The 20,592-nt window shown below is 51.0% G+C and overlaps 2 protein-coding genes across 11 annotated transcripts in view; one reads left to right on the top strand and one right to left on the bottom strand.

Moving 5' to 3' along the window:
* Nucleotides 1-7,479, top strand: part of Ppp1r12b (protein phosphatase 1 regulatory subunit 12B) — a 188,583-nt gene extending 181,104 nt beyond the window's left edge. For 6 of the 9 annotated variants that reach the window (XM_031383432.1, XM_031383441.1, XM_031383422.1 and 3 more), the window contains one exon: nt 1,721-7,479. Coding sequence is in view for 4 of the 9 variants with exons in the window: in XM_031383441.1 (XP_031239301.1) it covers nt 1,721-1,807 (87 nt within the window). In the remaining 5 variants the exon portion in view is untranslated. Of the gene's footprint in view, nt 1-1,393; nt 1,450-1,720 lie in introns of all 9 variants that reach the window. The other 3 variants (XM_031383450.1, XR_004122318.1, XM_031383513.1) reach the window with 3 other exon arrangements.
* A 1,606-nt stretch (nt 7,480-9,085) lies between these two features.
* The window catches only part of Syt2 (synaptotagmin 2), a 111,549-nt gene continuing 100,042 nt past the window's right edge, over nt 9,086-20,592 (bottom strand). For both annotated transcript variants that reach the window (XM_031383542.1, XM_031383534.1), the window contains exons 3-9: nt 20,320-20,486; nt 18,667-18,786; nt 18,171-18,338; nt 17,742-17,909; nt 16,448-16,565; nt 15,412-15,545; nt 9,086-14,634 (exon numbers count right to left, since the gene is read on the bottom strand). In XM_031383542.1, the coding sequence (XP_031239402.1) occupies nt 14,428-14,634; nt 15,412-15,545; nt 16,448-16,565; nt 17,742-17,909; nt 18,171-18,338; nt 18,667-18,786; nt 20,320-20,486 (1,082 nt within the window). In that variant the 3' untranslated portion in view covers nt 9,086-14,427. The remainder of the gene's footprint in view (nt 14,635-15,411; nt 15,546-16,447; nt 16,566-17,741; nt 17,910-18,170; nt 18,339-18,666; nt 18,787-20,319; nt 20,487-20,592) is intronic.

Raw genomic sequence — 20,592 nt, 5'->3', positions numbered from 1 at the left:
TGTCTATTGCTTCTGTCAGCCTCTTGAAGGCCCATGTGAGGAAGCAGGGCACTTACTACTCCTTTATAGCTACAAGCATACAGAGAAGTGCTTTGTCTAAAGCAGTAGTTCTCAACCTTTCTAATGCTGTGGCCCTTTAATACCCTCATGTTATGGTGACCACCGCCACCATAAAATTTTCATTATTACTTCATAACTCTAATTTTACACTGTTATGAATAATATAAATATCTGTGTTTTCCAGTGGTATTACATGACCCCTATGGGAAGGTTTTCAACTCCCTAGTGGGTCTCAACCCATAGGTTGAGAACCGCTGGTCTAAAGCACTGTGGATCACTGATAGTGACCACTCCTGAATTTGTTTCTGGGCTACAAGTGCTTTGGTGTTTGTTTTCTATTCCCACCTATAATGAAGAGACGGTGTTTGGACTTGGACACATGGGTATAAATTCATCGGTGATACATAACTAGCTAAGTGCCGTACACTGGAGGCAGACATCTGTCTCCTCCTTTATAGAGATAAGAACAGCCGCAGGCTGGCTCCTGAGGAGCCAGTGAGACTTTCAAAGTCTCCACTTGTAGATGTTTTCTCTTTGTATCACATGATTGTATGATGTAACCTGCATTGTCTTTGTAGGGTTGGGGAGACAAAGATGATATTCCTTCAGGCACGTTTAGATTCCCTACTGTAATAGCAGTGCCAGAAGCTAGAACTACGTGGCCTTGCGATTCCTGAGCCCAGGCCACCCTTTTCTGGGGGCCTTGCTTACTGTGTGGGTCCTGAAGGTTGGAAGAACTGACCAGTGAAAGGCAGGGTGTCTGCATAACAGGGAAGACACAGGTTTCTGGAGCCTTTGATGTGGAAATGTACGTACCTTCTAACCCCTGTCTGCTACAGGAAGGCCCACACATGGACTGTACTTCATTAACATTTTCCAGATAGACAAAATATCTGTCAAAGTGCCTGATCACGTAATAAAGACTTGGGTGTCCAAGCTGGAACTCAATTTTCCTGTGTTCTTTGAGTTGAGCAACAATGTGTGTCGTGTTCCAAGATGGAAGAACTGACAGATGGACTCTCCACTCCATCCCTCTTCCAGAAACCTCTGCTTGCCAGAATTATAACACCATCCACTGACATGCTGGTGAAGGCCCCTGGGTCTCCACCATAGCTGTAAATTCTCTGGGTGTTAATGTTGAGAGTTGGTGTGTATAGTATGACTGGTGAGAATCTGGATGGGTTCTAGTTACCAAAGACAGCAGGATGACCTTGGTCATCTTGACATGTGGCAGAAAGGTCAAGCTCTATTTCCTGGCTTGCGTGTTGTTCTTGGGCTGGGCAACAGTGCCGTTTAACTCCTAAGGTCACCGTCTCTGTGACTCCTCCTGAAGGCCCTCCCTATGTGCCCAGCAGCTGCCCTGGCAGGCTCCCAGATTCTCTAGGCCAGGTGAGTTCAAGGGCAGGAACAGTTGCAAATAGCTACTGGCTCGGGAGAACAGAACTGTAGGCTCTGTGGAATGTGAAGCTGGCTCAGAAGATGAGCAGCTGTGTTTTCCCTACATGCTTACATTTCTGACCCAGTAAATAGAAGATTGGAGGGGTGCTTTCCCTGAGCAGAAGGGTGCAACAACTTATCGCGGAGCTGTCAGGAGGTGCTGGGAGGGCAAAGGCAGCCATTGTGCTGGCTCTGACACCTTTCTTTCCTGCTGTCTCCACAGGTGTTAACAGAACTGAAATCCGACAACCAGAGGCTGAAAGATGAAAACGGTGCCCTCATCAGAGTCATCAGCAAGCTGTCCAAATAGCTGAGGCCAGGTCTGGGAGGAGGGGACGGCATTTGCTGCCCACCCTTTATTTCCAGCTGTGGCCCTTGTCAGTCACCTCCTCTGCACTGTACATTGTCTCTGCACTCTCCATGCCCCATTGCCCCTGCACCTCTATCCCAAGTTTTACGACATTTTAACTGAAGCATGACTGTGGCCATTTCAAGCAACCTGGAGAAAGCTTTGTGGGGTGCACCAAGCTCAGCTGTGGCTCCCAGCTTTCTGCTGCTTTGTCCACATTGGCTTGGGTCCAGATATGTAAGGCTTTGACCCATAGCCTTTACACTGACCCACTGTTCTTTATATAGCTGAATCTTGTGGTGGCCACTCTGGGATCCTTTCTGGGGTGCCAAGAGAAAGGGTGGGATGTGGGATTGCTCTCTGGACTGCCTCTGGAGCTGTTTGCTCCCAGCCCAAGGTGACGTGGCTCTACTCTGAGGCTCTGTGTTACTCACCTCTCAGGAACTGACTTGGTTTTACTTTCCTATCAGGAACCTAGGAACATCGCTGACCAGTCTTAACCTCATTTCTCCCTCTCCACAAGGCCAAGGCAGCCTTGGACTGTCTTGCTCCTTTTCTTTCTGTCCTTTGGTGATTTCTCCTCCCACCCTGATGGTGTAAAAGCTGAAACCAAGCTCCCGACCTCAGCTGTTTGAAAACTTGTCACTCAGCTGCCTTGGTGCCATGACCCTATCCCTGCGAAGCTAGAGGATGGCTTAGGGGTTAGCCCATTGTTCATATCTCCCACTAGTCTGCTTACAAAATGATTTCCTGAACTCTTCAAGTTGTACAAATAGTATGCATCTACAATCCCATCACTCGGGAAGCTAAGGCAGGAGGATCAGGAGTTTGAGGCCAGCTGCCTGAGTGATGAATGCTCCAGTCTGCCTTGCTTCCCTTGGCTTTGTTCTCTTCTCCTAATGAGAAGTGGAGTCGCTGCAAGGAGGCCTGGGCAAGAGCCAGGGTGGAAGCTAGACTAGGGAGTGGAAGAGGCCAGAGACATGGAGAGCATCCGAGGACATGTGGAGCACTGGTGCTTATGCTGCCAGGGTGGTGAGAACTTGCTTTCTGGGGTCATATTCAGGGGAGAGATCCCTTCTTAGAAGCCAGGAGGAGAGGTGACTGCTGGGTAGAGACTGAAGATGAAGAAGAGTACTTGTGGACTCTTAGGAGTGGCAAGCCCCATAGCTCATCTGGCCCAGCATCCCTGTGCCTCCCTGCTGCCATAACTCTGACCTGTGGTCAGCCTCTGGGAGTTATGCATGTATTACTTGAACTTTGGGCACCTGTACTACATTTTTTACTAATAGAAGCTGAGGTCTGCTGCTTCCGGGCAGGATAGCACACTAGGTATGGGTGGGTAGTGGTCTCTGCTCACCTAGTCCCTTGAGTCCCTCTCAGATGTCGTGATTTTGATGCCTGGCACATCTTGACCTCTAGCGTCTAGACAAGCAGCCCTTTAGCTTATCATGATACAGCCTATATAGAATACTCCTTAATTCCAGCACACAGTTAAACTGCTAGCTCTTGTCGATGATCCAGTGCTGATGGGTATAATGTGGATTTTGTCCTTTGGTTCACATTAAAGGACACATCCTTTAGTGCCTCATTGTTTGAGGGCTGCTAGTGATGTGGACCATTCTAACACTACCTCTTGGTTTCTCTCATGAAGACGCCATGGTCCTTTTTGGTGGCCCTTGCAAACTTCATGTGCTCTTAAACAGAAGTTGTAATTCAGGGTCCCTGGTACAGAATAGGAACTGTATCTCCTCTGACACTTTCAGTACATGTAAGATTCTCTTTTCCAATTCAACCCGTTCTTCTGAGGAGTCTTGTGTTGGACTGCTCTAACTCTTGTGAAACACTGAGCCACAGTGAGAAGGACCTGCCCTCTGCTATAGGAAGCATCCCCTTCTTGCTAGGAGACATCAACAAGATGCCAGCCAACCGATTCTCCTAGCACGGGTTGTACACTGGGAAAGAGGGAATTGCTGCTGCCTCATTCTTCGGAAGAGAAAACATGCTTGTAGGAAAACAGTTTGAAAGGAAACAGTTTATAGGAAAACTTCCTCCATTCACAGGCCAGGTTGGAGTTGTATGCCTTTGGGCCTTTTGAAGTGTAGGAAAGGTTCTCAAAAACTCACAAACTGGCATTATACCCACTGCTATATGTGGCCTTCATGTTAAGATGCCACCTCTTGCCGGGAAGGTTTCCTTGTGACAAGCTATTGACAGGCCAAGAGCCCATCAGAGCACACGTGGTCCCAAGCCATTCCTGGCAATTCCTTTCAGGCCACCAATTTTATTAGAAGCATTGTGAATTTGGTCTCTTCCAGAGAAGGGAACTCCATTTCTTCAAAATCATACTGACTGAAAGCCCCCATGAAAGACATGGCCTCCTGAGGCCAGCTGTTGTGAGTGTGTAGTCTCCCTTGCCTGTGTTGCTTGGTTGGCCAGTTAAACACTGTGGGTCTCCCCAGTGGCCACCAGCCTCACCTGCTGGCTTCCCATGCACAGTCTTGTGGCTGGAGCTTACTGTTCCGCTGTGAGCAGGCTGGCATGCAGGAAGGACTCAGCCTTGTCACACCAGTCTTCATGGGCCATTGACAGGGACAGGAATGTTCTCATTCATTTGACAGCTTTCACTACCCACGCCACCTTTGAGGGTACTCACTGGTCAGTCAGTCTCTGGCTGGCGTCTGCCTATTTGACTTTCAGGGGTTAGAGCCTTTCCAGACAGTTCCTGGGGGTGCTGGTCCCCAGCTCCATCCCAGTCTCTAGGGGAAGAGCTATGCGCATTCAAGAGTGTTACCTCTGAAGAATCTATCTTGGAGCCACACCTCCCTGTGTCTGTCCAGCAGTGGGACATGCTCTCACCCTGCTTTCCCTGCCTCTGTCCCAGTCGTCAGTCCTGAGGTGCAAGGGTTGTTCAGTGGGGTTGCTGGCAGCTTCAGGAGGTACAGGAGCAGCCTGTGGGCCTCAGAACAGGATAGGAACTAGAGTGAAGGGCCTCTCTAAGCCATTCCCTCCGCGACTCTGCTCTCTGTCCCCTTTGCAGCTTTTCCTAGCAGAGACAACTCCAACCATTGCTTACATGCCTTTTCAGTCTGTCCAGATCCATGCCGAAGTATAGCTGTAGCTAAGTTGCCATTCTATTCTGAAGATAGGTGCAAGCCTCAAACAATATAGGTTCCCTTGATCCAGGAAATGAGGCAGCTTTGAGGGCAGGATACTTAAAGTCCTCTTAGCTTAAAATTCTGTGATTTATTCAAAGATGAGGACTTTTTTTACACTTAAGATTCCTGCTTCAAAAATTGCTTAACTTAAGTTCAGTCCTGCTTTTGGGGGAAAATTCAAGCTGTTTAAGACTGGCCTGTCAGGGTCACTCTTCCCTCCGTGGCGGAGAGAGTTTCACATTGAAAGTGATTGAATAGTGGTGTGGTGGTGGTTAGGTAAAAATATTACCACCCCGCAGAGATGGAGATCAGAGCTGGGCGGGATGGACAGACCCGCAGGAGGACACGGTGTGCATCACTAGGAAAGCAGCAGCTGCTGCTGGGTCTGCTCAGGCACCTCTCCTGGATGTGACCAGCACGGCTTCTCAGCACCCAGGCAGCAGGAGAGCCTTCCTCTGGCTTCTGTGGAAGGTGCTCTTCCCAGGAGACACCATGGCCACAGCCCAGAACGCTGCCCAGCTCTAGCCAGATGCCTCCAGTTGGGGCTTGGCTGTGAGGAAAGGGACAAACCCTGGAACTGGGTGCCTGCATGCTGTCATGGGTGAAAGGCAGGCAGAGGGTCTGTGGATGTGGAACAGGGTGGAGGTCGGAGCCTGGGAGAAAGGAAGCTGGGCTTCTGCACCTGGAAGTGTGTTCCGGCTCACTGAGTTCGTCCCTCAGCTCCAGCTGAGCGAGATTTTAATCGGCTCCTCTAATGGGTATTGACACTGCTCGGAGCAGTCGACTCTGTCAGGGACAACTATTGATTGCTTGTGTTCTGATTAGATTGGAAAAATAGATCAACTTCATTATAGCCCAGAAGCTGTCACTGTCACAGCTACAAAGGAATGAAGTGGTCTCTGAGGGCTGAGGAAAGTCCATTGGACTCCTGACAAGCCAGAGAGTAGCTGGAAGCTGGAGCCAACGTCTCCTTGAGAGCTGTGGTTGAGGGTCACAAATCTCCTGAGGTGCCTTGCGGTCCACCCAGCTCCTGGATGCCCAGGTCTGGCATTTCTTGATTAGAATGGGAATGCAGATAGCCTATCCCAGTGCGCTCTGTCTCTTGCTCCTCATTCACCCTCCCAGTTTCTCAAAGCACGTCTAGGCTTATCTTCCAGATTGGGAATCTGCCAGAACAACATTTTGTTATTTTGCCTCTAAATTTTCCACTAACGTTTCCAATAAAATTTTGCTTGGGTGGCCCCTTAAGTGCTACCAAGATGCTAACCTAGGCCTCTCCAAAGTAAGCACATACTCCCTCCCTCCTCTCAGCTCCCACCACACGCCTTAGGCCTTGCTTTTCTACACGTGGACTTGATGGTGCTCGAGGGAAGAGGTTTTCCATTAATCAGCCAAGAGTCCTTGAGGATTTTCAAATGCCAACAGCATGTCATTCCGCCCACCACCCATGGCTACCCCCATCTACTTTCAAAACTCCCTGGCTGTGCTAGCAGCCCTCAAAGGCCAGGTTTGGCTTATAGGTCAGCACGACCCCTCTGTCTCAGGGTCGTGTCTGCTCATCCTATCTTTTTTGAAAGATGTGACTGGTGCTAGCTGAAGGCAGAAGTGTCTCCTCAGCACAGGCTAGACGAGTTTGTTTGCATAGTGACAGCCACGCGGCCAGGAGAGAAGATCCACAAAAGGCCGGACCATGAGGCGTCAGAAGAGCCTCCGACATGCTCTTGAACCCAGAGCTGGGGAATCAGAGCTTGGATTCTGAACAAGGGCCACTCAAGCTGGCACCAGCTTGACTCTCTCCAGAGTGCATGTGTCTGCAGAAGTTACCCAGACTATCCTAGGATGGGGGAGACTGCGTGAAAGCAGTTGTAGGAAACAGGGTCCAGGGGGAAGATTCTGAGAGGATGCCCCCAGCCAACATGGCCACCTTCTAGTCAGCCTCCCTTGAGCCCTTAGCAACTCAGCCCTCCTCCTGGCTGGTACCTTCAAGCAGAGCCATGATTTCTCTGAAGAGGGGAGCAATGTGTGAGCAATGACTTTTCCCTCTGCAGGGTCGGTGATTCTGACCCCACCTTTGGCTTTACGGTTTTCTTCCAGGCATGTGTCCTCCGCTCCGATCCTGGTCAGCACTTTGGCACTAACATTTTGTATTTCCTCTCTCTACCCTTCACCCACACTTAGTGCACCATGGGACTGTTGGCCCGCTGAGTTGTGGATTAACTTCAGTCAACTGTAAATACACCTGGGGGAGGCCCCTGAGGGAGGGGAAGCCAGACTGGCTTTCCAAACTGAATGTATTTTTATGCAATTCTGAGTGGCCTTTTCAACCCTGAGATGGATGGATTTGTTTTACTGATTGTTGTTATTAGTATTAAGTATTCTGTGTTTGAAAGTTTGAGAATAATATTCACATCTATAAGATGCCTGTAAACACAACAGTATTTATAAATGAGTAAATAAAACTGTGTTTTACCTTTGTGCCATGAGATTGATAGAACCTCCCATTCACCAGGCAGCCCCCCAACAGTCGCCACTGAGACATCTCTGTCATAGGCAGCCACAAGTCTGTGGTCACCACCTGCCCCACCCCAGAGAAGGGCTCTTGGAGCACCAACATATTTCCTGGGTTGATTGGCAGGAAAAGCCTAGAGTGAAGGTTTAGAACAACCCTGAGAAGAAATACGGGTTCCCAGACCGAAGAAAGTGGCTGTTTCTTTAAAGGTAAAGGTTTCCTGGGGTGTATGGCCTACCTGAATACACCCTAACAGCCGTGCTACACAGAGAAGCTAGGGTAAGAGATCTGGTGGTGGTGCTGGGCTCTTACTGGCTTCCAACTACCTCAGCCCTCCACTGTGTAAGGGTTCCTTAGGTCACTGGTTCAGAAGTTCCAAAAACCACTCCCAAACTATGCAAATGAAACTAACTCTGGGGTCGTTAGAGGTTGGTTCTAAATCCTGACAGAAGGGCATCCGGGAGTCGCCGCATAGGCTGCTGGCAGGGCTGGGGAGTGGGCAGCCAGGCCTTGGGTCTGCTTTCTGCCAAGTGGAAATCCTTGGTCACGGACTTGGGAGGGAGGGAGGGAGGGAGGGAGGGAAGATTCTTTTCCCCTGCTGTCACCCAGCTGTTTGTAGCTCAAGCAGCAAGAAGAAACAAGGATGATGTCACGGTTGAAGAGTTCAGCTCTGGCCTTGGGGCTTGAAGCAGAGGAGAGCATGTCTGATATAGGGGGCCCTAGACCACAAGCATCGTTTCTCTGGGTCCCCGCTGGCTGGGTAAAGTCTGTAGGAGCCTGTTTCATCTACTGCTCATAGGTACCAGCCTCCCTCCTGGTTCCTCCTTGCACAGAGCAAGGTGCCCACATTCTCAGCCCTGTGCAAGCAGGCCACCTAGCCTGTGGTCTCCAGCCGGACTGAAACAGCACGACAGCCAGATCTGGGCCCCTGCCAGCTCACACAGGCACTCGGCCCACCTGCCTTTACTGTTCCTTGGCCATCTGGATTTGACGCAAAACACAAGAAAGTCTAGTATGTTATGGTCCTAGACAAGTGTCACACAATATGAAGTGACAGTCCTTGGGGCTAGGAACTAAAACAGAGTTGAATCCTTTCCTGGTCTTGGCCATACTGCCCAGACTCTGTCCCTAAGCATTCTGAAGCCTTACTGGCCCTTGTTATCTCTGCCTCATCTAAGACAGATAACAGTCTTTATAATGTAAGATTGGAGCCTTTGTACTTTCCACTTCTAAACATCTACACCCTGGGACCAGCTGCCCCCCTATTGTCAAGGTCAGACCGCTACTGTCCCCTAACCCAGGTCCTCTAGAGGGAACTTAAAGATGTAGAACAGCCCTTATTGTCCCAGAAGGGTAAACCCCGTGTGACTCTGATCCTCCAGAAACTACATATCTCCTTCTCCCAAACCCAGAAGAGAATAGGCCAAGACTCCTTCATTTTGAGCTGGAGGCTAGAGCTCCAAAACCAGCTCACCTCTCTCCCCAACCTTGCTGACCCTTGGGGGCAGCTCCCAGCTCTCCTTGCCCTGGCCCACTAAAAATAAAAAAATAGAAATGCTCCCCGCCCCCGGGTTGCTTTCAGCTCTTTTCTTTAATAAGGAGACGCAGCTCATTACAAAATAACAATTTGACAAGAGATCAGACAAGAACAACAGAGTCCACAGAAGGGAATGGAGAGAGCATTGCCAAGCAGAGTTGGGGAGGGGGAGGGCTACACGCGTCCTTCTTAGGAAGACAGGGAGGGCTCCTGGCGGGGCCAGCATATTCCAGGGGGACATGGCACGCTCAGCTGCTGCCCCAGTTTTGAAAGTTTCTGGGCCCAAGGTTTTCAGAAAGCAAATCAAATCCTTAGGTGAGCAGGAGTTAGAGCACAATGGTCAGGCTTCCAGGTCCTTCCCCTGAATTCCTGGCTGCTGAGGAAAGCTGGGGGTGAAACTGAGGCCCACGCACAGCTCCCACCACCTTGCCACACTCTGCTGCCACAGTGCCCAGTTTCAGTTTCTTTGGAGACAGGCGATCTCCAGCCAACTCCACCTTGTTTGTCCCTGGTCTTGTCCAATACACTTGCCCAATCTGCCTGAGGTCCCCTGGACTAGTAACCTATGACTGGCTTCTGGGGGCCCCGTGGGTGCCCAAGCTGCTCCAGCCCTGTCTACCCCATACACTCACTACTTGCCATGCCTGCTCAGGCTGCCCTGGGAGCTGAGGTGAGGGTCAGAGCCTAATGCTCTTCGGTTGTGAGTGACCCCTTACCCCCACCACACCTCCCACCTTGCTCTCAGGGCACCCTGCTCTGTGGCACTGCCAGACAACGGAGAGAGTGGGTGGAGAGTTTAACCACTGCAGTTCTAAGTTTTCCCTGTGGGCCATGACAGCTCAGGGAGAAGTAGGCAGGGCTGGCCTTGATCATCCCAGGCTGCCACTGAAAGCCTGGCTATAGGCTGGGCTGCTGACTGCTTCAGAAACCCTGGTTTTCTGGTTGCCTCTGGGCCTCTTAAGAAGCCACAGGGTCACAACCACAGCCCTGCTTCTAAGTCCCACCATCAGACTCAGGCCACAAAAGCCAGCCAGAGGCATCTCCCGACACCCCACCAGAAGCCCTGAAACACAACTGTCCTCACGACATAGGGCTAAGGGAGCAAGAGAGGGTGACGGACAGGTGAGCCCTTCACATGTGTTCTGTGGGGAGCCAGTGAGAGGGACAGAGAGGCTCCTGGAAGGAGTGGAGGGCACCCTCCTGTAGGAGGCCCCTTTATGGCTTTTCAGTTTATTCAAGACAGTGGGAAGACAGGAATCACGTCACACACGTGGAACACGGAAGCAACGGGACACCAGACGCCAGGCTAGACAGTGCACTGTGCCCCAAGGGTTAGCCCTATAGACATGCAGCAGACCTGCCTTCGGGGCTAGTGTCTTTCAGCATCTTCCCTGGGCAGGGCTGGCACCGGGGCCAGAACATTATCTCCCACTGTGGACATTCCCTGTAGGGGAGGTGAGGACAAAGACTTTACACAACATAAAATCGAGGAGCAGCCAGTTCTGGAAAACGGGTCTGAGGTTGGGAGATCAAGAGGACTCTCAGCATGGCCATGCGGCTATTTACAGAATTGTAGACATGCATCTTGATTAAACAAGATTCTGCTCGTATGTTTATAGATAGCATCTTCTTTTTATATTATATAACTAAATGAACAGGGGTGGGGGGGGGAGTTCCAATGAGGCGCAATGGCTTCCGAAGGTTCCTGTTTAGTTGTTACTTTCAAAAATAAAGTATATTCATATATCTTCAAGTCACAGTGTCCCCCTTCTCAATATTGCAGTTCAAAAAAAAAAAAAAAACAGGCTAAATCAAAACTGTGGTAACCAGCCCCTGACCCTTGGGACTGAAGAAAAGAGAGATGAAGGAGCCAGAGGGTACGTCGCCAGACACGATACAGGATTAGCCAATTCAACTTAAATTTCACATTAAACGATGAATCACTGTTTACGGTACAGTATGGCCCCAATACTGCACAGGACATCCTTATACTTCAAAAGTATTTGCTTGTCTGAAATTCAAGTTTAACCAAGTATCCTGTATTTGTATTTGCCAAGTCTGGCAGCCATTACGGGGCTGTGGGCCAGTGAGCAGGGGATGGGAGTTCCAGCTCTTCCTTCAGGAAGACCACTGCTATGTACGCCCTCAGATTCAGGCTCTCCCTACAGGATGGAGACCATGACATTAAATGAACGAGGGAGTCCTTCCTCTGTGTGAGCATCGCCCACCCTTGTGTCCAGCATGGAGACATGTTTATAAAAGCTACCTTTACGAAAAGGCTGTGGTTAAAAAGCCTCCCCCGTCTCCCACTGAATCTTGGGCCAGCAAGATCACCACAAACCATTTTTACAGAAACAAAAAACGATGTGTTGGCTTCCTGGGAAGAAAGACGGAGGTCTCTGGCCAGGCGGGCCTCGCCCTGCTCATTCCAAGCACCTGCTTGGCTGGGAGCTCCCTAGTCCCCAGGCCTCAGCCTTTGTTTCTTAAGTCTCCAACACTGCCCCAGCATTGCAGAGGTTGCTTCACATATGGAGGATCATTCAGGGAGAACATGTGCCCCCAGATCCTGAGTGGAGTTTGGGTGTTCATGGTCTTAAGCTCTCTTTAAAAACAAAACAAAAACAAACCCCCTCTAGTAAATATTTTCCTTTCTTTGGGATAAAAACTTCTATCCACAGAAGTATCCAGAATTCCTCACCACCCAGAAACATTGACTGTCTCTGCTTAGTCTTGATACCCCCAGATCCTGACATCCCCAGAAATAAACCCCTGTGGCAGTGAAGGTTTGGAATGCAGTGCTGGGGTTTGGGTCACATCAGCCCCCCCCCCCCACACCAATGCAGAAAAACTTAAGCCACAACATGTTCCTGTCTGGCCCCTGGACCTGGACGGGTGCCATCTGCTTGGGTGGCTAGTCCAGGACCAGCCCTAAGCCTGAGGAGCATCCATGCTGACTCCAAACTAGTGATCAGAGTCAAGGGCCCTGGCAGGCTGCCCACAGTGATGAGCTCTCGCCTGTCTCTAAGCCCAGGGACAGTCAAACCACAGAGGCACCCGCCATTCGTTCCTCCCCTCTGTCAGCAGCGCAGGAGAACTACTGACTATGGGAGGGCTGAGTGCAGTTTATAGGAGAGAACCTAGGGAGCTTAAAGGTGATGGGAAAGGCTGGGAGAACACGGGAAGGAGGGTAAGGTTGACGGGGGAGTTTCTGTGAATGGGCTTCATGGAATGTGGGTGAGCCAGTGGGGGGAGGGACCGGGAAAGCACCAAGATTCCACAGAAAAGAATCCATCGACATCAGATGTCCATATGGGGACCCTGGCACTCTCTAACCACCTGAACTCTGAGTTTACCCAATGGCCCAGCAATGTTCTACCACGACCAGAACTCTGATCCCGAGGGCTACAGCCCGTAATCCTACCAGAGTCCTCCTTTCTCAGTGTTTAGCATAAACACACATACAATTTCCCACATGCCAAGGGCCAGTAGCAGAAGGCTCTCTAAAAGAGAGGCAGGTCAAACCTCAATTCACACTCTGTCTCTGGTAGAAGTGTTACCTCACTCCCTACTTAAACCAAAACAGAAAAGAAAACAAACAAACAAACAAAAAACAAAAACAAAAAACAAAAGCAAAGCTAACCCACGTCTCCTCATTTTCACCACAATTAAGACACTGCACCTTCTCCAGGCTGGGTTTTCAAAGTCAAACTCTACACCATCCATCTCCGAGACCTACAAGAAGCAGAAGGGCCCAGGTGGGGCAGAGCAGATGTCCTGCCACATTTGCTGTTGAAGAACATGCCACCCCCCACCCCCGCCGGCTTAAGGAAAGCTTATATTTTCTGTGGTAAGAGAACAAGGGCCTAAGAGATTCAAGAACAAATGCAAGACCAAGGGAAAGGAGCAGCCCTGGGTACACGGAGCCTAGACTCCCTGCCCAGCCTGTAGGTTAGGAAGGGTACTTAGGGCCGGCCTGACTAACATATATATGGCTTTTTATCAATGCTGGGGACAAGTAGAGAATGGGAAAGGAACACAAACACAGGGTGTAAACCTTAGCACATTTTCTCCACCGCCCATTTGAAATGAATGTCCTGTGTTTCCTGGCATTCCGAGAAAACGCTCTTTAAGGAATGGAAGGACAGGGCCTCTCCACAGGTCGGCCTGGGCCACTCCAGCTACCATCACTGAGGGTCAAAGGGTCCAGAGGGTCAGGAATGGGACTTGTGAGGAGCTCTGCACTATCCAGCTCTCCACTGTCCACCCAAGCTCCCCTTCTTGACACCTCCCCCTTACCTGGACTCAAGGGAACTAAACACTCAAGCATCCCTCTAACAAGTCTCTGGCTCTGTGCAAAGCACTTGTCTTGAGATGGTATTTTTCCACTTACACAAAAAGGGAAACAGAGGCAAAAGCAAGATGGTGCGTGAATGCAAATGAACACGCTGCCTGTACTCTGCAGAGGGAGGAAGCGCCGGCTTCCCACTGGATGAGGCAAAGATCCAGGAGCTTAATTTTAGGCTTTCTGAGTAATGGGACTTCTGTTTCTTCAAAGTTTAAGATGTTGTCAACAAGAGCGACATCCCGGGGCTGGCAGTTCCTGGTAGAGTCCAACAAATCTAGTGAATAGTTTATTTCCATGAATGTCCCCAAAACCCCACTCCTGGCGAAAGCCATGACTGACAAGAGGGAGTCTGTGATGAAATCAAGGGCTTTGGTCCTAGTTCTGAATGCATCCAGTAACGCATCTTGCTGCCTTCCGAATTGCCATTGCGAGGACTATAGGACATCTGGCATCTGACCACTTAGGCAGTGGGGCTTTCTTTACCTTGGAGTCTCTGAAGACTTCCTCCTCTCACATGGCTTCATTGTCCGTGGCTCATTCCAGAAATGGAGAGATGTTCAAAACAGAGGCAGGTGGGAATGGATGGGCACACACACACACACACACACACACACATATACACACATACTCACACACACACACACACACACATACAATGCTGGCCACTATGTTTCCTTCACAGTCAAGAAACAGAATGTGCTTGCCATTTTGTTGGTCCAAAACCCAGGAAAAGCAGGAAGTGCTTCAACTTTCTGACAGTAGAGGGCCCCACTTGGGGTGAGGGAAACCGTGATAGGGCATGCAACAAGGACCGCTCCTGGGACAGTAACAGAGCCAGGCTTCTCATTCACGTCTCAGGGGACTCTCTTCACACAGTCACCAAAAGGAAGTCAGTCTTTAAAAAGAGAAAAAAAAGGAAGGAAAAACAGGACACACCGCAAACAAATGAAGAAACCTCTAAGGTCGCATAACTGAGGTATTGATAGCTCTGGATCTTGTCAGTGTCCTCAGGGGCGTGGCCCCAGCCTCTGTAGCCTACTTGTTCTTGCCCAGAAGAGCATCCACTTCTTCCTCGGGCTTAAGAGAGTGCCACTGGGCGATGGGCCTCCGGGGGTTGGCCAGCATGTCGGACCAGTGCCGAAGCTCCGTGCCTGTGGCGTTGCTACCTACGAAGATCTTCCCGATGGCTTCATTCTTGCCCAGTTTGTCATAGTCTAGCACGGTGACAACCACCTGGACTTTCTGCAAGGTAAAGCAAAGGAAAGAAGTTCTTCAAGGGAGAAGTGGGAGCCTGTTACATGCCCGTTACATGCCCTCTCCTCTGTCACTCTGCACTGCAAATGAAGGAAACGCCTCCAGGTTTCTGGCTTCCAGTCCAACTCCAATTAAATTTCAGTGCAGAGGCCACCGCTTTTTTTTTTTTTTAAGCAACCTACATTTCTGCCAGCAGGTGTACTTGAACATATACAATGCTCTAGGCACTGTAAGACCTTCTGGAAGGGGAGTGGCCTCTAATGAGGTCAGTGGACACATAATAAAAACCATGCAAGGGCTGGAGAGATGGCTCAGTTTAAGAGCACTGACTGCTCTTCCGAAGGTCCTGAGCTCCAACGTCAGCAACCACATGGTGGCTCACAACCATCTGTAATGGGATCTGACACCCTCTTCTGGTAGGTGTCTGAAGACAGCGACAGTGTATTCAAATAAATAAAAATAAATAAATAAATCTTAAAAAAAAAAAACATGCAAGTATTCCTCAAATACAAATGACTTTTTAAAAACATATTCTTTCCAGTCAGTCTGTACTGTAAATGGTATGGATATACAAAAATACATAACTTTTTAAAATTAGTTCATGTTCAGATAGTGGAGGCCCTTCAAAAGGTCCACCCCAGCACTGTCAGACCCAGATCCTTCCCCACGGGATGCACCCGGCCTGCGGCTGACCCCTAGCTAACTCCCCATACTTGTCTAGTTAGCTCAGAGCCCAAGAACCCGAGGCCCCCAAGGCTTAAGCACCTGGATCTGCTCGAAGGGGATCTCGAAGCTGAAGGACTCGTTGAAGTAGGGGTTCAGAGTCTTCTTCTTCACCGTCGTCTTCTTCTTCTTGAGTCTCTTGCCATTCTGCATCAGGTGGATCTTCACGTAGGGGTCTGCAGAGAGAGTCCCAACCCAGGCGATACCTCAGCTCGGACAACCTCCCCCAGGGTTCCCCCGTCTCCACCCTGCTGGAACCAGGCCGCTGGGAAGCGCAAAGGAGGAACAGAAAATCCCAGAAGCATGGGGGTGGGGGGCGAGCATCTGGGTCATGGGTAGGACAGATATTAGGTTATCTCTAACTGTCCACATATAGGCTCCTAGAGCACAAAGTCGGGGAGACTTCCGAGTTCAGAAAGGCCTTGTCAGGAAGGGTGGGGACTAACTGGTCAGGGGCCTGGGCTAGGAGATGACTGAGAGGCTAGAAAAGCAAAGCACAGGTCTGCCAAGTCCTGACCCTGCCCATCCAGTCTTCCTAGCCTGGCCGGTGAGAATCTGAGGATGCAGGGAGGAAATGATCAGCCCAAGGTCACAAGTTGGGTCAGTGACAGAGCCAAAATCCAGCTATAAGGCTCACTGTCTGAGGAGGCTCAGCAGAGGTAGTCGGCTTTACCATTAGCATTGTGTGGCACAGGCTAGCCCTATGCCGTGTTAGCCCTATGCCAGATTTACTGTCAGGCTGGCAGAGTTGGCAGAGCCTGCAGCCCCTCCTCTGATGGCATGGCAGAAAGACTGACCATGGGTTAAGCCCTGCCCTGCCACTTCCCACACTTCCTGAGAAGAGTTCTGTGTGGTCAGCTCATTTGGAGAATGAAATTCTTCTGTCTTCTCCATAGCTCACAGAGCATGGCCAGAGGGTTATTTATGAAGAAGACGCTCGGATATGGACAGGGAGCTGGGGAGGACTGGAAAGCCTGCGACCAGAATAAATTGGGGAAGACTTCCTAGTCTCCCTGAAATTCAGAGCGGTGACTGGCTCACTGCCGCCACACACTGGCCACCAGTGGTTCTGCATCACCTGAAAGGCCCCCTACATCCATCTTCTTCAGATTCTTGGCCTCCAGGATACACACGGTGAGCTTCCCAGCAGTGGGTACGTAGCGCAAGGAGGTACAGATGTCACCCAGCTTCTCTGGCTGTCCAGGGAAAGAAGCAGGGTTTAGATGACTTCAGCTATCCCAGTGGCCTCTAGTGTGGCTGAGCCCCATCTCGCCAAGACTGGCAAAGCAGTGATCTCTGCCTAGATTGCTCCCACATCTGTAGCAGAGGTGGTCTTCCCCTTCCAACATCAGTACCTCACCCTGCAGTTCACAGCCACGGCCTGGGGAAGCTGACACTCAAGAAGGCAGAGGACAGGCTATAGCGGAGGGACCCGGCAGGCCTGGTGGATGTAGGCTATGCTCGGATCCCCACCAAGCTGTGTGAAAGGGGCACAAGAAGCAAGTGCTGGGTGGCCAAGTGGTTAGGGAGCTTCTTCCCCGTTCATCCCTGCCCCCCTGCCATCCTTTGCTATCAGCTATGGGGCTTGCAGGGTGATGTGGTTCTCAGAGCACTTCCCTTTCCATATGTCACTTAAACCTTCATGTGACAAGGCAAGGACACTTTGTAACCAACAAGAAATCCAGGTTGCCAGGGAGACCTGTTCCTCAGAGTCTGACAGCAGCATAGCTCCGGGCAGGAAAGGTCTCTGGACTCCTGACCAAAGGCTCCACCGGCCCCCAGTTTCTCAGGGATGGGGCAGCCAAGGCAAGGATAAGACCATTCATGCCCTCCTTCAAGTATGCAGACCTCCATCTCTGACAACAGGCAAAGCCCCATCTACAGAAGGAGTTCGAGTGCTTTTATCCCGCACCTCCACTCAGCACCGTGCAGGCTGAAACAGGTGCTGGCAGAGTAGCTGGGATGGGCGTTCTCGAACACAGCAAATGGGGTTGATTGCTGTGACGAGCCAAACACTGAGAATCCTATCGAATCAAGGCTGGCTTTTCTGGTGGGTAAACTGAGGCACGGAGTCGGAAGGGCAGTGGAACCTTAAAAGGAAAAATGATAACGGCGTCCTTATTTCATGGCTTGCTTGACAGACACCAGGCACTGTGCAAGGTACTTCATATGGGCAGTTAGTTCCCAGCTGGAACCATCTGAAGGGTAGCACCAAAGCTTCAGTTTAATTAGCTTCCCCTGGATCATCAGCCAGGCAGTGGGGAGCTAGACTCTTCACTAGCAGACCTGACTCAAACCACCGCTCTCCCCATCATACATGTGGCGGAGCAAGCCTCAGCCGACTGTGAGAACCCTGGTCTTGCCTCTCTTACCTCTTCCTTCTCTCCGCCTTGTAGGTCTCTCCATTCCTCAATGGGCTGACCGAGGTCCACTGTGTTCATGGGCACTTTCACCTCCCCGATAATGTCATGCTTAGAGAAGCGGTCAAAGTCATAGATAGCCATTACCAGGGTTTTGCCTCCTAACTCCTGGTATGGCACCTGTAGGACACAGATGGGGTCAAAGTGGCTTTGTCACTTCCAAGGGGATGCTACGGGAAGATCCCAGGGTTGGGGGTGGGGGAGTTGTGTTGCTCCCAGGGTACCAGGCAGACTGAAAGAGCCAGCATGTGAGAGGGAAGGGAGGTTGCTACAGCCTGTGCCATCCTGAGCATACCCCAGGGCTCTAGCCACAGCTGAGGACCAGGGCAAGTTGTGCAGAACTCAGGGGCAGAGAGAATGGGAGTCGTCGGTTTCCATCACCTTGAAAGTGAAAGTCTCGTTGAAGGCTGGGTTCAGCGTCTTCCGGTGCACCTTGGTCTCATATTTCTTCTTCTTGTCTGGGAGGAGGAAGACTTTGACATAAGGGTCTGATGTGCCCCCCATGTCCAGGGCAGGGAGTTCAGCAGCCTGCAGGACACCCACGGTGAGCTGTGGAGAAAGGGGGTGTGTCTGAGCCTCTGGGCTGCTCCAGCACCTGACCTAGTCCCAGACCAGGCTCCTGCTAACACCCCAGTCTCACCCCAAGTGGGAATCTTGGGAGTGGGGCCAGACCAAGCTCAGCCAGTAAGTTATTAGAAGAGCTCACCTAAGACTTTCCCCAGTAGAAGCTTATGGTGGAAGCCAGGGTCAAGGTTAAAGATGTATATGCCCTGTGGTTTCCAACTGTCCCACTCCACAGAAAGACACACGAGGCCTACCTGTCTCTAGGGTAACTGCTTCGACACACACCCTATCCCCATCCCCCAAGCCCACACACCTGGTTGGCCTGGAAATCATAGTCCAGAGAAAACTGCAATTTGCCCAGGTTCTCTGGCTCTTTCTCCTCCTCGCCTTCACCTTCTCCTTCAGTCAGGCCTGTCTCTGCATCGTCATCATCCTAGGAGAGCTGCAGGTAGGGGGAAAGTTTAAAGGAGAAGGCAGAACATCCCTTCACAAAGACAGCAGAAGCTGCCCCAAAGCCCCCAACTGTGACGCCTCTGAGCACTTCCGGGGATGCCTGGGAAGATCCACAGGCTTGGACCTGCGTTGCCTTAGGATACAAGGCAGGCAATAGAAACCAACAGTTGAGATGGGAGAGTGGTCCGTGCAGGGCTCAGCTCCACCACAGCTCACAGGACCCCCCAGGTAGGCCACAGCTCCACACTTGGAAGATGTGACTCTGGCCTGGGCAAGAATCTCTCCTCCCCGCGGGGTCAGGCACCACGCCCCAGGCCAAACAAACAGCTTCTAGAGGCAGGGCCTCAGTTCCCTTGTAAAACCCTCTCAGTCCTGTACCCAAACTGGATGAGACATACCAGGATTGCAGTTCAGTCAGGAACAGGGTGAGTCCAGAGAGGCAGAAAGAGAAGGAAGTGGTATAAGAGAAAATCCTTCCAGTCACACAAGCTCTGAAGTCATGGCTACTCGGTGAGATCAGGCTGGATGGCATGCACACATGCTTGCTCACACACATATGTATATACACAGGAACATACATGCATGCACATACACATGCACACATGCATATACCTGCTAACACACGTATAAGCATACACACCATCCAAGTGCACATGCATGCACACACTATGTATATACACAGGAACACACATGGGTGAACATACCCATGCATACAAGCATATACATACTAACACATGGGCAAACATATACACTATCCACATGCATGTGCACACGTGCATGTGTGTGAGCAGACACACACACACACACACACACACTGTAGGCTTTGAGGCCCAATAGGCACACAGACACATAGCATTCAAAGGCCATCATGACCCTCGGCCGCTTTGGGGGCTCAGTCCCTCCTCCCAGCCTTCAGTATGACGCCTTGAGAAGAAACTTCTCCGGGTCATTTCCCCCAGTCAGACAAGAGAGGACAGCGAAGCCCCAGACTGAACTTAGAGGAGGCACCGATCTGCCAGGGGACCTGCTGAAACCAACACCAACAGGCCGGGATTGATACATCATTATCTGATAGTGATGGATGTCACATGGTCCTGTCCTGATGCCTTTAAACCTGCCCCCGACTCATCTGAGCCCCGACCCCACCCAGCTAGATGTATCTGCCCTTCAGTCTCTCCTAGCAGGAAAATTCAATGTTGCCCAACAGTGTCTGCCTGGTGATCATCATAGTCGTCTCTGTCCCAGCGGCCTCCTTGGGAGTCATACATTGTTTCCTTGTTTTGCCTTTTCAAGGCTGAGCCCATGCTGACATGTGGGTAAGTCCCCTCCTCTCCAGCTTGGGGTGGATACCCTGATAACGTAGGTACCGCCACTGAGGCCCCTGCTTAGAGGGTGCGGGAACAGCTCATACAAAGGAGGGAATGGTTAAAGCCCAGAAACCTTTGCCTCACCTTTCAGCACCAGGAAAGCTGGGCCGGGCTCCTCCCAGCCCAGTCCCTCCCCAGCGTCCTACCTGGCCCCCTTTCATGTCCTTCATGTTCATGGCGTTCTTCATGCCTTTGCCCTTCTCCTTCTTGTTCTTCTTCTTCTTGCAGCAGCACTTTTTACAGATGCAGAAGCAGCAGGTGAGCAGCAGGAGGCCAGCAACCACAGCCATGGCGATCAGAGCCCAGGGGGGCACTGCCAGCACAGAGAGCCACACGGTGTGAACACAGTGGAAACCAGCCCTCATCCCAAGCATGGCCATGTGTGGGATGGGACTGGGACTCCCCATCCTCCTGCCGTG

The sequence above is a fragment of the Mastomys coucha genome, unplaced genomic scaffold (genome assembly GCF_008632895.1).
Source record: "Mastomys coucha isolate ucsf_1 unplaced genomic scaffold, UCSF_Mcou_1 pScaffold1, whole genome shotgun sequence".
Lineage (NCBI taxonomy): Eukaryota > Metazoa > Chordata > Mammalia > Rodentia > Muridae > Mastomys > Mastomys coucha.
Note: the sequence above shows the minus strand (reverse complement) of the source record. Positions and strands in the feature narration are given on the sequence as shown.